Here is a 12477-nt window from a genome sequence, read left to right as displayed (position 1 = left end):
CTATGTAGTTGAGAAAAAAGGTATCTTCCCTTACATAATGTCTAAGCAGGTTGTTGGCAGAGACACTTCAAAATGTAAATCAATATTTTAATTTGATGGTCTTCAATTGTCAATGACCTGTGACATGGGGACCTAGGGGACATCTTCATACCAAGGCAACACGTTGCTGATGCACATAAATCTAAGGTGAACTAGTTGAATACACACTCAGGGACATAGATAGCAGCCATCCATGACGGGGTGGAAAAACTAGGCATTGTTGGAAGGTTAACTGATAGTCCTGCTACTGGCGGCAGATTTGGTACTTTGGGAATTTGGAGGTTGACATTTGGTATTTGGAGATTCACATTGGGCAGATTACTTGTTAAGCTCCTGCAGAAGAGACAGACAAAAAGAACAAAATAAATCCATAACAGTGGTAATGTAGACACTGCTGCAGATCAAAGCCATGTGACACTGTACAGTAAAAGTAATCAAATCCAGAACACAAGAGGAAAAGTCACACAAAGAAACCTCTTCTGACATGATACATAGTATGTAAATGGCACACGTAAACAAGACCAACAGTTAGAGAAGCAGTTTTTTTCTGAAGCACATAGAAAAAGAGGACCTACTACATTTAGAATAAGCGGTGGATTTCAGAGACACAGAGACACATACAGTATAAAAGCAGCAGTTAGACAAAACTGCAAAGTTATATAAAAATAAGACCTATAGTCTAGAAATATGCATTTTCCTTTGAGGTTTAGAGCTTCGTAAAGAGCTTCCTTTATGAAGAAAGCAAAGCAAAATATAAATGACATGACAAATCAATAAGCATTACTTATAAAGTGAAAAAGAGCAAATTAGCAACACTAAATACACTGGACAGCTTCTGTCCTTAGCGACATTTCAAAGCACACACTATGAAGGTTAGTCCATAAAACAAAAAGGATGGACATTTTGGAGATTGACTTCAACTAAACTACATGTGACCTAATCATGATGAGGGTCATGAATGTGGCACAGTATCGCCCTCTTGCACTTTTGCAATTTTACAGAGCAATATCCGCTAAAGCTTGGAGCTTCTGATGACAAAACTAATATTTTTTAATAATACCTTATGAGTCATACCATCATATTCAGGTTGAATTTGTTTCTGAAGTTGGAATAACTCATTTCCAAGGCCTATGTATCCTAATAAAAGTTATATTAATGCCTATCGGGATATGTTTTCCTTATCAGAAAAGAAACTCCTTATCTATAACTCTCCTTAAATTGCTCTGACTGAGTGGCGCAGTGGTCTAAGGCACTGCATCGCAGTGCTAACTGTGCCACTAGAGATCCTGGTTCAAATCCAGGCTCTGTCGCAGCCGGCCGCGACCGGGAGACTCATGGGCGGCGCACAATTGGCCCAGCGTCGTCCAGGGTAGGGGAGGGAATGGCCGGCAGGGATGTAGCTCAGTTGATAGAGCATGGCGTTTGCAACGCCAGGGTTGTGGGTTCGATTCCCACGGGGGGCCAGTATAAAAAAAATATGTATTCACTAACTGTAAGTCGCTCTGGATAAGAGCGTCTGCTAAATGACTAAAATGTAAATGAGTGTGATGAGACAGTCAAATTTCAATAAGGAGTGAACAACATGAAGTATATTAGTTTTGTTGGAGTGTCTCTCTCCAGCCATCCTAAAGAGCAGACAGTTAGTGAGAGGAGGGACAGTTCCTTACTTTACAGGCACCCAGGACTCTCCCTCACACCCCCTGGTGATAGACTGAGCGATGGAGGACTCCATCAGGTCCACATATCTAACCACCAGGGGAGCATAGAGGTCCTGCAGGTGTTTGTGGAATTTCCCGTTGCACAGATGATCTAGAAGCAGAAGAAGAGAGAGAGAATAAAGAGATTATAGCTATATTGTTAATAAACATCACAGAGGGGCAGTGATCTAGGCAGAAGAGGGAGAGAGAGAATACAGTATTGATATTATAACCTAAACGTCACAGAGGGGCAGGACCAAGCAGTGTTAGTGTGGCACAGAACAGTATGTGTTTTTGAAAAGAATCTGGTCTGAATGGAAGAGTTGCCCAACTTATCTTATTTCTATCACTGTTTCTAAGGTGTTTCCTGGAGAAAAGCCACAACCACTTCTAGCTGTTTAAGATGGGTGAAAACGTTTGACTTTTGACTTGATGGTTATGCCCATTCACATTCCAAGATATGACATGAGTCTAACTTGCTCCTTAATGTTTATTGGATGGAGAAGGCCATTGGTGTATATAGGAAGAGAAACAGGAAACGTACAGTCAGTGCGGAGGAAGTCGTTGAGCAGCTGGAAGAGAGGGAAGCTGTCCCAGCTCTCAGGAGACTGGATCTCCAGGGCAGCGTCCATGTCCACAGCGTACATGGCCAGGAAGGTCTCAGCATGCTCCGTCATCAGGTCAGACCACCAGGCAAAGGCCTAGACACACACACAGCCCGGACAGGACAGAGACAGAACCAGGGAGGGGGTGAATGGTGAACACAAGCCCCAGTCAGGGTGTGAGGATATGGGATAGAGCAGGCTGGACAGAGAGGGGGCAGAGCAGACTGGGGAGGATCACACGTGTACTGGAGCTAATCAGAGCTCTAACAAACCCCACACCAGCAAAGCACTGTGGACTGATATTCTGTGTAGGTAGGTAGGCACAGTGTACTTGGATTGTTGGCCGTTAAATGTAGTGATTATATGTAGTTAACTGTAGTAATGGATGTATGTAGCCTTGCAAACCCATGTGTTCTCCAATAATGAGTAAAACCAATCCACAGCTCTTGCTGGTGAAGACTAAAGGGATCTGGGCTGCTTAAAACCTTAGCTAGCCTCCCACCAACGTGAGATTAACTTTACAATACATTTATACACAAAGCCAAAAATAGCATAATAATATCATAAAGCTGAGTAATTATGTTCTATTCATTGATTATTGATCAGTTATCTCTAGATTGAGGGAGGGTCACAGCCTGGGGGGGTGCCTTTGGTACCTTTTCTCATGCAGACTGACGTGGAAAACTCCCTACATGCTTTGCTCTCCAGGATCAGGAATGAGCTCGGTTTTCCACCATTCACATCATTGCCATACCAACAGAACACTCCTCAGTAGATGTGAATGTGACACAGGTCATGTCCATGCACTGCACTTGGCCATATAATAGGAAGTAGGCACACTGACCGAAGACTGCAGCACATAGCTTCTCTACTAACTACAGGGTCTTTAGGGGGACAATTTGTGTACAAACCAAGTTACTTGATATGGGTTTCCCCAGTGATTTTCGGGATGACTAGTTAGGGTGAACAATGGTACTTAGTAGGTCAGAAAGAGGTATTTATCCATGTCTGTTTCCATTGACCTTTCTGCTTCTGTTGATGTTGCTCCTGTGCTCGCAGTCTTGGCTCTGCTTATTTGCTCATCTTTTGAAAAACTTGACATTTGACAAATTCCAAGAGGGGAAACTGATTAAACTGTGAAAAGCTTAATCCTTCCCGTTATGTTGCATGCTTTTATTCCATATCGAATCAATACCCCCTGAAAATCATCGGCCATTGGGGGACTATAGCTAGCCCAGCACAGGGGGATGGCATTGCAGTCAAGTCCTCACTTACCTGCTGTCTGCCCAGTTACCTGCCCACCCCCTCCAAGACTATTTACAACACTATAAATCATTAGTGCTATAGTACAGGCAGCAGACCAAGCTGTGCTCCATCATCATCATCATCATACACAGGGCAGGGGGAGTGAGTGTGGACTCAGGGAGAGGAGGTTATAGTTCCAGGAAGGAGGGATGGATGGACAGGTAAACTGGGGGCTCCATCCTACTGTATGTTGGGGGAGGGGATCTCAGGCAAGGCCCAGGCCTCTACTGCACGCCCAGGCTCAGTGCGCAGGCTCAGCCAGAGAGGGTACAGGCTCTAATGCTGCAGCAGGCACCATCATTCACAACAGGCTCAAATGAGCAGTCCTGGAGGACAGTACCAACACTTCAGAGAAAGGGGGCAGGGCATCCAGTGGACATGCACAAACCATTACAGGGTTAGAGGGGAGAGGGGGTTCTCATTCAACTGCACCACGTACCTCTTTGCCCTGCAGGGAGCGAATATCACCGATCACACAGACAGTGAAAACACAGGGAGATGTACAGGATAGTAAACAGTAATGTATCTACAGTATCAGGCATTCCTATAAAGGGTTTCTGAGTGGTGGAACAATTCTTAGACGGAAGGAGGGACAGAGCGGAGAGATGGAAGAGGAGAAGCTGGAAGGAAGAGGAATGTTCTACATTTTTGAAGAGTGTGAACCGTGATTTGAAACCCAACTTAAAGCTGGATGGAGGGAGGAGAGGAGAGACACATTCATGGTAGTGTTTTGGATTCAATCAAACCCTAAAAGAACCACACAGAGAATACTGTGGTATATCTCACTTCAACATGCTGCTAGAGAGAAGACGACCAGTCTTTATGGCCCCATGGACATGCTCTATGATCAAAGTGATGTTGTGCAGCCTATAGTATTGTGGTGCTTTACAGATTCAGTGTGTTAGCTGATGTTTCTGCACTAACACACAACAGCCACCCATCCCTCTCTAGTGTATTCCCCTCAGCCTTACAACACTAAGGGCAGCCCTAGTCTCTGTGCAGGTCAACATGCGATACATAGGGAGAGGAGGTTTGTGATGGGACTGAAAAGAAAGATAAATAATTATACTGTACCGATTGATCTCCAGAACTTGTGACTGCAGCCTGTCAAGCATATGTCAGAGAGATAGAATAAATCTGCTTATCTGCATTAATCTTATCGATCCCATAGGATCGCCTATAGTAATTCTATACATGCTCATCATGCTGTTTTTTTTTACATTAGTTTATTATACTTTTAGGAAATACAAAGGAAAGGGAAAAGCTATTTAGTGCTGTTTCTATTTCATGTTCCAATTTCTCAGCTAACACGGAATGAGCATGCATCACCTACAGTTCAGTCCGACTAGGAGCACCTAGCCTACATTAGAGCTACCTATACTGTTCTGGTCTCTACTCTACTATACACACTGAGCTGAAATCATTAAGGCATTACCATCTTTCAAGGCAACCAATGTTTTATATAACATTGTACCACCAGGGTTATGAATGATGAATAAGTGAAGGGAACTGCACACTTCCTACTTTAAAATGCCTCCTCGGGTAGAAATAGTGACCTGGTACAATGTTAACATTCAGTATATCTTCCATTAAGGATTTCTGGCTGTATATTAACTCTTTGATTAAAAAGGCACCCCATGCACAAAGACAGCGTTATATACAAACACAGGTGTCAGGATGGAATAGACTAGCTCCCTCCTCCATGCCGTGAAGGAGGTGTCAGAGGAGGTAAAGAAGTGACATAGACAAAGAGAGGGAGGAGAGAAGGAGGAGAGGAGGGGTTACCCACTCACCTCTGCATGATGTTCCTGGTTCTGCTGGAGGACCTCTATGACTAGCTCGGCCAGGCGAATAGTGTCCTCCAGTTTTTTGGCGGGCGTGACTAACCGGCCTACGTTCTCTGGAGCAGAAGGATGGGGGGGTTAATTAGGCAGAGAGGGGTAGCTAACAGAATCTGTTAGAATGGTGCTTCACATCTATATCGTTAACTCCAGAAATATTTTAAATTAAAGACATAAGTGCTTTTGGTTCTCTCTCACGCACAAGGACCACACAGACCTCTAGCACTAAAGATGAGAGTATCATATGGTTTCTAAAGCATGCACCCAATGAACTGGTACTGGTGCATGGTGTGTAAACAGTCAGTGTGAGGAGATATGGGACAACACAGTCAGGTAGAATCAATGGACTAAATCAATCCCATAGAGAAAACAAATGCATTGTTATACTCATCATGCAAAATGCTCTTGTGCTCTTAATGCTTTTTCTGCTTCTGATTTTCAATGTTGAGTTTGTAACAGATATAGCTGGTAAGATCTAGGGCAGGGTTCTTCAATTCCGGTCCTGGAGGTGTCACGCCCTGATTCAGGGGACGCTTATTTGTTGAGTCAGGGTGTGTATATTCTATGTTGTGTAGTTCTATGTTTTCTATCTAGTATGTGTATTTCTATGTTGGCCGGTGTGGTTCCCAATCAGAGGCAGCTGTCGCTCGTTGTCTCTGATTGGGGATCATACTTGAGCTCCTGAGTGGCGCAGTGGTCTAAGGCACTGCATTGCAGTGCTAACTGTGCCACTAGAGATCCTGGTTCGAATCCAGGCTCTGTCGCAGCCGGCCGCGACCGGGAGACTCATGGGCGGCGCACAATTGGCCCAGCGTTGTCCAGGGTAGGGGAGGGAATGGCCGGCAGGGATGTAGCTCAGTTGATAGAGCATGGCGTTTGCAACGCCAGGGTTGTGGGTTCGATTCCCACGGGGGGCCAGTATAAAAAAAATATGTATTCACTAACTGTAAGTCGCTCTGGATAAGAGCGTCTGCTAAATGACTAAAATGTAAATGTATACTTAGGCAGCCTATTGGCACTGTGTAGTTGTGGGATCTTGTTTCGTGTAAGGTATGTTGTCTGTGCTACCTTGGACTTCACGTTTCGTTTATTGTTTTGTCGGGTGTTTATTAAGTTAAATAAACATGTACGTATATCACGCTGCGCCTTGGTCTGTCCCGTCATTCAACGAACGTGACAGAAGATCCCACCAAACACGGACCAAGCAGCGTGCCCAGGAGCAGCAGACACCCTGGACACAGGTAGTGGAGCAGAGATCATGGACTTGGGGGGAGATAAGAGAGGATCTGGCCAAGCATATGGAAGCCCTGAAAGGGATGAGGGAGAAGGAGGAGAGATTAGCCGATAGCGGACCCTGGGCGAAGGAGGAAGCCCAGGCAGGAGAGGTGAAACGGAGACCCGAGAGGCAACCCCAAGAACATTTTGGGGGGGGGCACACGGTGTGGACGACGAGGCAGCAGGAGGCCGTTAAAGGGCGGGTCTGCAGGTTAGGAGAGGAGGCCACCATGTTACGGGGGCTATTGGTTCAGAGGGAGCAGGAGTTATTCGGTCAGAAGGAGGCGCTACAGGAGGCTAAAAGGGAGAAGGAAAGTGTAGAGGCACGGCGAGAGGAGCTGGTTAGGCAGCAGAAGGAGCGGGGGTTAATAAAGGAACCCAGACCTGCTCCTCGCACCAAGCAAGTGGTGCGTGTCACCAGTCCGGTCCGGTCCGGCCCGTTCCTGCTCCCCGCACTAAGCCAGTGGTGCGTGTTCCCAGTACGGCCCGGCCCGTTCCTGCTCCTCGCACCAAGCCAGTGGTGCGCGTCGCCAGCCCGGCCCGGCCCGGCCCGTTCCTGCTCCTCGCACCAAGCCAGTGGTGTGCGTCGCCAGTCCGGCCCGGCCCGTTCCTGCTCCTCGCACCAAGCCTGTAGTGCGCGTCGCCAGTCCGGCCCGGCCTGTTCCTGCTCCTCGCACCAAGCCTGTGGTGCGCGTCGCCAGCCCGGCCCGGCCTGTTCCTGCTCCTCGCACCAAGCCAGTGGTGCGAGTCGCCAGTCCGGCCCGTACCTGCCCCTCGCACCAAGCCAGTGGTGCGTGTTCCTAGTCCGGTCCGGCCCGGGCCTGCTCCTAGCACCAGACCAGTGGTGCGTTTGTCCAGTCCGGCACGGCCTGTGCCCGTTCCACCGGTGCCGGTCAGCTGCTCCACTCCGGAGCCAGAGCAGTCCGCTCCACCGGTGCCTGATCCAGTTCCGGTCAGCCGTTCCACTCCGGAGCCAGAGCAGTCCGCTCCACCGGTGCCTGATCCAGCTCCGGTCAGCGGCTCCACTCCGGAGCCAGAGCAGTCCGCTCCACTGGTGCCCAGTCCAGCTCCGGTCAGCGGCTCCAGTCCAGACCATGACGTCAGCCCCTCTCCAGGTTCGGGTCTCCCACACCAGGGTCCAGACTGGGCCTGGCGTATCGTGGGAGGAAGGAGAGGGGAAGCAACGTGCCGAGGTCTAGACCAGACCAGGGGCGCAACAGGGAGGCGAAGAGTGAGAGGTCGTCACGCCCTGAGCCGGATCCGCCTCCGAGGCGGAATGCCCACCCGGCCCCTACCCTGTTATGTTTATGTTGTGCGGTCAGAGTCTGCACCTTTGGGGGGGTACTGTGACGCCCTGACTCAGGGGATGCTTATTTGTTGAGTCAGGGTGTGTATATTCTATGTTGTGTAGTTCTATGTTTTCTATCTAGTATGTGTATTTCTATGTTGGCCGGTGTGGTTCCCAATCAGAGGCAGCTGTCGCTCGTTGTCTCTGATTGGGGATCATACTTAGGCAGCCTATTGGCACTGTGTAGTTGTGGGATCTTGTTTCGTGTAAGGTATGTTGTGTGTGCTACCTTGGACTTCATGTTTCGTTTCGTTTCGTTTATTGTTTTGTAGAGTGTTTATTAAGTTAAATAAACATGTACGTATATCACGCTGCGCCTTGGTCTGTCCCGTCATTCAACGAACGTGACAGGAGGGCCGAAACACCTCTGTTTTTCATTCTCTCCTTCTAATCAGGGGCCAATTCAGACCTGGGACACCAGGTGAGTGCAATTAACTACCAGGTAGAAATAAAAAACAGAAGTGTTTCGGCCCTCCAGGACCAGAATTGAAGAACCCTGATCTAGGGTGTACCTGGAGACTTTTTTTCATATACATATTATCTGCTGACATAAAATGAGTTTGGACAATTGAATATGGTGAAATGAGGTATTCAGAACATTTACAATAATGTGGCAAAATGAGCAAAACATCAGGACATTTAATTGGACGGCTCAAATTAATTTGAAATAAGGAGTTAATACAGAGTTAATATTGGTAAATTATAATTTCATCATATCATGTTTATCATATATGTCTAAATGTTGAAAATATACTTTCAATGTAGCCTATTTATTCTCATAATATTTTAGTCACACGTCATTTACTCTATGCTAGGAATCATCAAGTATATTCAGCTGCGGACGATTTTTTCTGGAGCGGATGGTCGGGGGGCCGGAACATAATTACAAATAATTTGTAGACTGCAAATTGACCGCAAGAAGCCCAAACAGATATAATGTTTGACTAATCATTTCAAACCTTGCTTACATTTGTATATGATCACCTGTCTCTCTATTATGCGTGGAAATACTTGGGAACAGATTTCTTAAATTAAAATCACTTGGGGATTTCCTGGTGTTTTTACAGTCTTATTATTATTATTATTATTATTTTGTATTTTTTTTTGCTAAGAATACTTGGGGGGGCAAAATAAAACCACCTGGGCCGCCAGTTGGGGAACCCTGCTCTATGCTATGTACTACCTGGACTACTAAGTAGCCGTGCATGCCAAAAGGACCCTGGACCACACATCATACTTCACAAGGCTAACGAGAGATCATGCAGTGCCAGAGGAATGGCAGAGGACTCCTTACAGAGCCTTTATGTTGGTCCTTAGACCTTACACTGAAGTATAATCAGCAGAATGATAATGTAGTGATTATCATTGTATCATACTTCATCCATATCCAATGTGTTCAACTGTTTTATGAAATATATAATGTTATCAGAGAATGGACCCATCTCTTTTCTATACAAATGTAATAATTTTTAATAATTCAGAGTTTTCCTCATTGTGTATTTGAATACTGATAGCCAGGTATATTTAAGCAAACTCGTATTGCATTATGTCTCTCAACACATTGGAGATGCTACCTTTTATGTGCATATTTGTGAGAGATTGTTTTGCTTAAGTTGCTGATGTATTTTGCTTTATTCAATACATCTATCATAGCATCAGGAAAAACAATGGAAAATCATTTAATGAATGCATCTATATATTATCCCAGTATGTTGTTATAAAGTAGTACAATCTCTCCACAAATATTAGTGTGCTAAATGTTGTCATGCCAAGACATGAGGGGGAATTTGAAAGGGTTTATGTGTGTTTAAAATGTGTATGTGGTTACATGATGTACAGTGAGGGAAAAAAGTATTTGATCCCTGCTGGTTTTGTACGTTTGCCCACTGACAAAGACATGATCAGTCTATAATTTTAATGGTAGGTTTATTTGAACAGTGAGAGACAGAATAACAACAACAAAATCCAGAAAAACGCATGTCAAAAATGTTATAATACCATTTGCATTTTAATGAGGGAAATAAGTATTTGAACCCTCTGCAAAACATGACTTAGTACTTGGTGGCGAAACCCTTGTTGGCAATCACAGAGGTCAGACATTTCTTGTAGTTGGCCACACAGTTTGCACACATCTCAGGAGGGATTTTGTCCCACTCCTCTTTGCAGACACGGCGAGTTGAGTTGATGCCAAAGAGCTCGATTTTGGTCTCATCTGACCACAACACTTTCACCCAGTTCTCCTCTGAATCATTCAGATGTTCATTGGCAAACTTCAGACGGGCCTGTATATGTGCTTTCTTGAGCAGGGGGACCTTGCGGGCGCTGCAGGATTTCAGTCCTTCACGGCGTAGTGTGTTACCAATTGTTTTCTTGGTGACTATGGTCCCAGCTGCCTTGAGATCGTTGACAAGATCCTCCCGTGTAGTTCTGGGCTGATTCCTCACCGTTCTCATGATCATTGCAACTCTACGAGGTGAGATCTTGCATGGAGCCCCAGGCCGAGGGAGATTGACAGTTATTTTGTGTTTCTTCCATTTGCGAATAATCGCACCAACTGTTGTCACCTTCTCACCAAGCTGCTTGGCGATGGTCTTGTAGCCCATTCCAGCCTTGTGTAGGTCTACAATCTTGTCCCTGACATCCTTGGAGAGCTTTTTGGTCTTGGCCATGGTGGAGAGTTTGGAATCTGATTGATTGATTGCTTCTGTGGACAGGTGTCTTTTATACAGGTAACAAACTGAGATTAGGAGCACTCCCTTTAAGAGTGTGCTCCTAATCTCAGCTCGTTACCTGTATAAAAGACACCTGGGAGCCAGAAAACTTTCTGATTGATAGGGAATCAAATACTTATTTCCCTCATTATAATGCAAATCAATTTATAAAATTTTTGACATACGTTTTTCTGAATTTTGTTGTTGTTATTCTGTCTCTCATTGTTCAAATAAACCTACCACTAAAATTACAGACTGATAATTTCTTTGTCAGCGGGCAAACGTACTTTTTTCCCTCACTGTATGTATTGTATATGTTTACATGTGTGTGTGTGTGTGTGTGTGTGTGTGTGTGTGTGTGTTTAGGGTAGGTGTGTATTGGGGCTAAGCTAAAAGTCAAACAGGGCTTCACCTGGATCATTTGGATCTGGCTTTTTATCTTTCTCAACTTGAAAGAGAGAGAGAAAAGAAAGACAAAAAAGAGAAAAGAGGAGATATTTAGGTTTATAACACCATGGTTATTAGTTTATCTTCCAGAAGAGAGAGAAAATATGTTATGCTTTACGCTTCTCCATCTGACCTTTGACCTTTAGAGAGAACTCTGGAAACTTCCCAGAACTCTGAGGGAATGTGTTAGGTAGCTACAGTAGTTGAATATGTTAGGTAGCTACAGTAGTTGAATGTGTTAGGTAGCTACACTAGTTGAATGTGTTAGGTAGCTACAGTAGTTGAATGTGTTAGGTAGCTACAGTAGTTGAATGTGTTAGGTAGCTACACTAGTTGAATGTGTTAGGTAGCTACAGTAGTTGAATGTGTTAGGTAGCTACAGTAGTTGAATGTGTTAGGTAACTACAGTAGTTGAATGTGTTAGGTAGCTACAGTAGTTGAATGTGTTAGGTAGCTACAGTAGTTGAATGTGTTAGGTAGCTACAGTAGTTGAATGTGTTAGGTAGCTACAGTAGTTGAATGTGTTAGGTAACTACAGTAGTTGAATGTGTTAGGTAGCTACAGTAGTTGAATGTGTTAGGTAGCTACAGTAGTTGAATGTGTTAGGTAGCTACACTAGTTGAATGTGTTAGGTAGCTACAGTAGTTGAATGTGTTAGGTAGCTACAGTAGTTGAATGTGTTAGGTAGCTACACTAGTTGAATGTGTTAGGTAGCTACAGTAGTTGACAAAACTCCACAGACATACAGGTAGGTACAGACACTCTGAAACGCTGAGACATTAGCCTGAGGAGAAGTCAACATTAAAGAAGCAACAACAACAGGATGCAGTTAACAGTGACAGACAGACAGCTTTAGACCATCGTAAACTTAGACATAAGACGAACAACAGCTGCTCGAACCAAAGACAGGACACATTGACCGGTGGTGGATTGAGTTGAGCTGAGTTAAAACACATATTATAGGAACTCTGTATGCATACACCCAATCATTTCTGTCCTCCTGGTATTGTAGCTCTGCCTGCAGGTTCTGCTCTGTTCTACTGCCTCCATATCTGTCTCTGGCAGTGAAATAGCATCATACCTGTCTGTCCCAGCGCACAGCGCAGTGTGGCGAGCGTACCACTCACTGACACATGATCAGACGACTGAAGGAGATAACACAGAAGCAAAGTAAAAAATGCATTCAAGTCACATGGGTGGGCATGGGCA

At 45.1% G+C, this 12477-nt stretch overlaps 1 protein-coding gene across 12 annotated transcripts in view; it reads right to left on the bottom strand.

Moving 5' to 3' along the window:
• The window catches only part of LOC121578155 (calcium-dependent secretion activator 1-like), a 148708-nt gene that overhangs the window by 12322 nt on the left and 123909 nt on the right, over positions 1-12477 (bottom strand). For 4 of the 12 annotated variants that reach the window (XM_045223791.1, XM_045223792.1, XM_045223793.1 and 1 more), the window contains 3 exons: positions 5440-5546; positions 2281-2437; positions 1707-1848 (listed from right to left, as the gene is read on the bottom strand). In XM_045223791.1, coding sequence (XP_045079726.1) covers positions 1707-1848; positions 2281-2437; positions 5440-5546 — 406 coding nt within the window. Of the gene's footprint in view, positions 1-207; positions 373-1706; positions 1849-2280; positions 2438-4085; positions 4095-4720; positions 4751-5439; positions 5547-11233; positions 11270-12477 lie in introns of all 12 variants that reach the window. The other 8 variants (XM_045223783.1, XM_045223789.1, XM_045223785.1 and 5 more) reach the window with 5 other exon arrangements.

The sequence above is a fragment of the Coregonus clupeaformis genome, chromosome 12, assembly GCF_020615455.1.
Source record: "Coregonus clupeaformis isolate EN_2021a chromosome 12, ASM2061545v1, whole genome shotgun sequence".
Taxonomy (NCBI): domain Eukaryota; kingdom Metazoa; phylum Chordata; class Actinopteri; order Salmoniformes; family Salmonidae; genus Coregonus; species Coregonus clupeaformis.
This window is presented reverse-complemented; position numbering and strand designations above follow the sequence as displayed.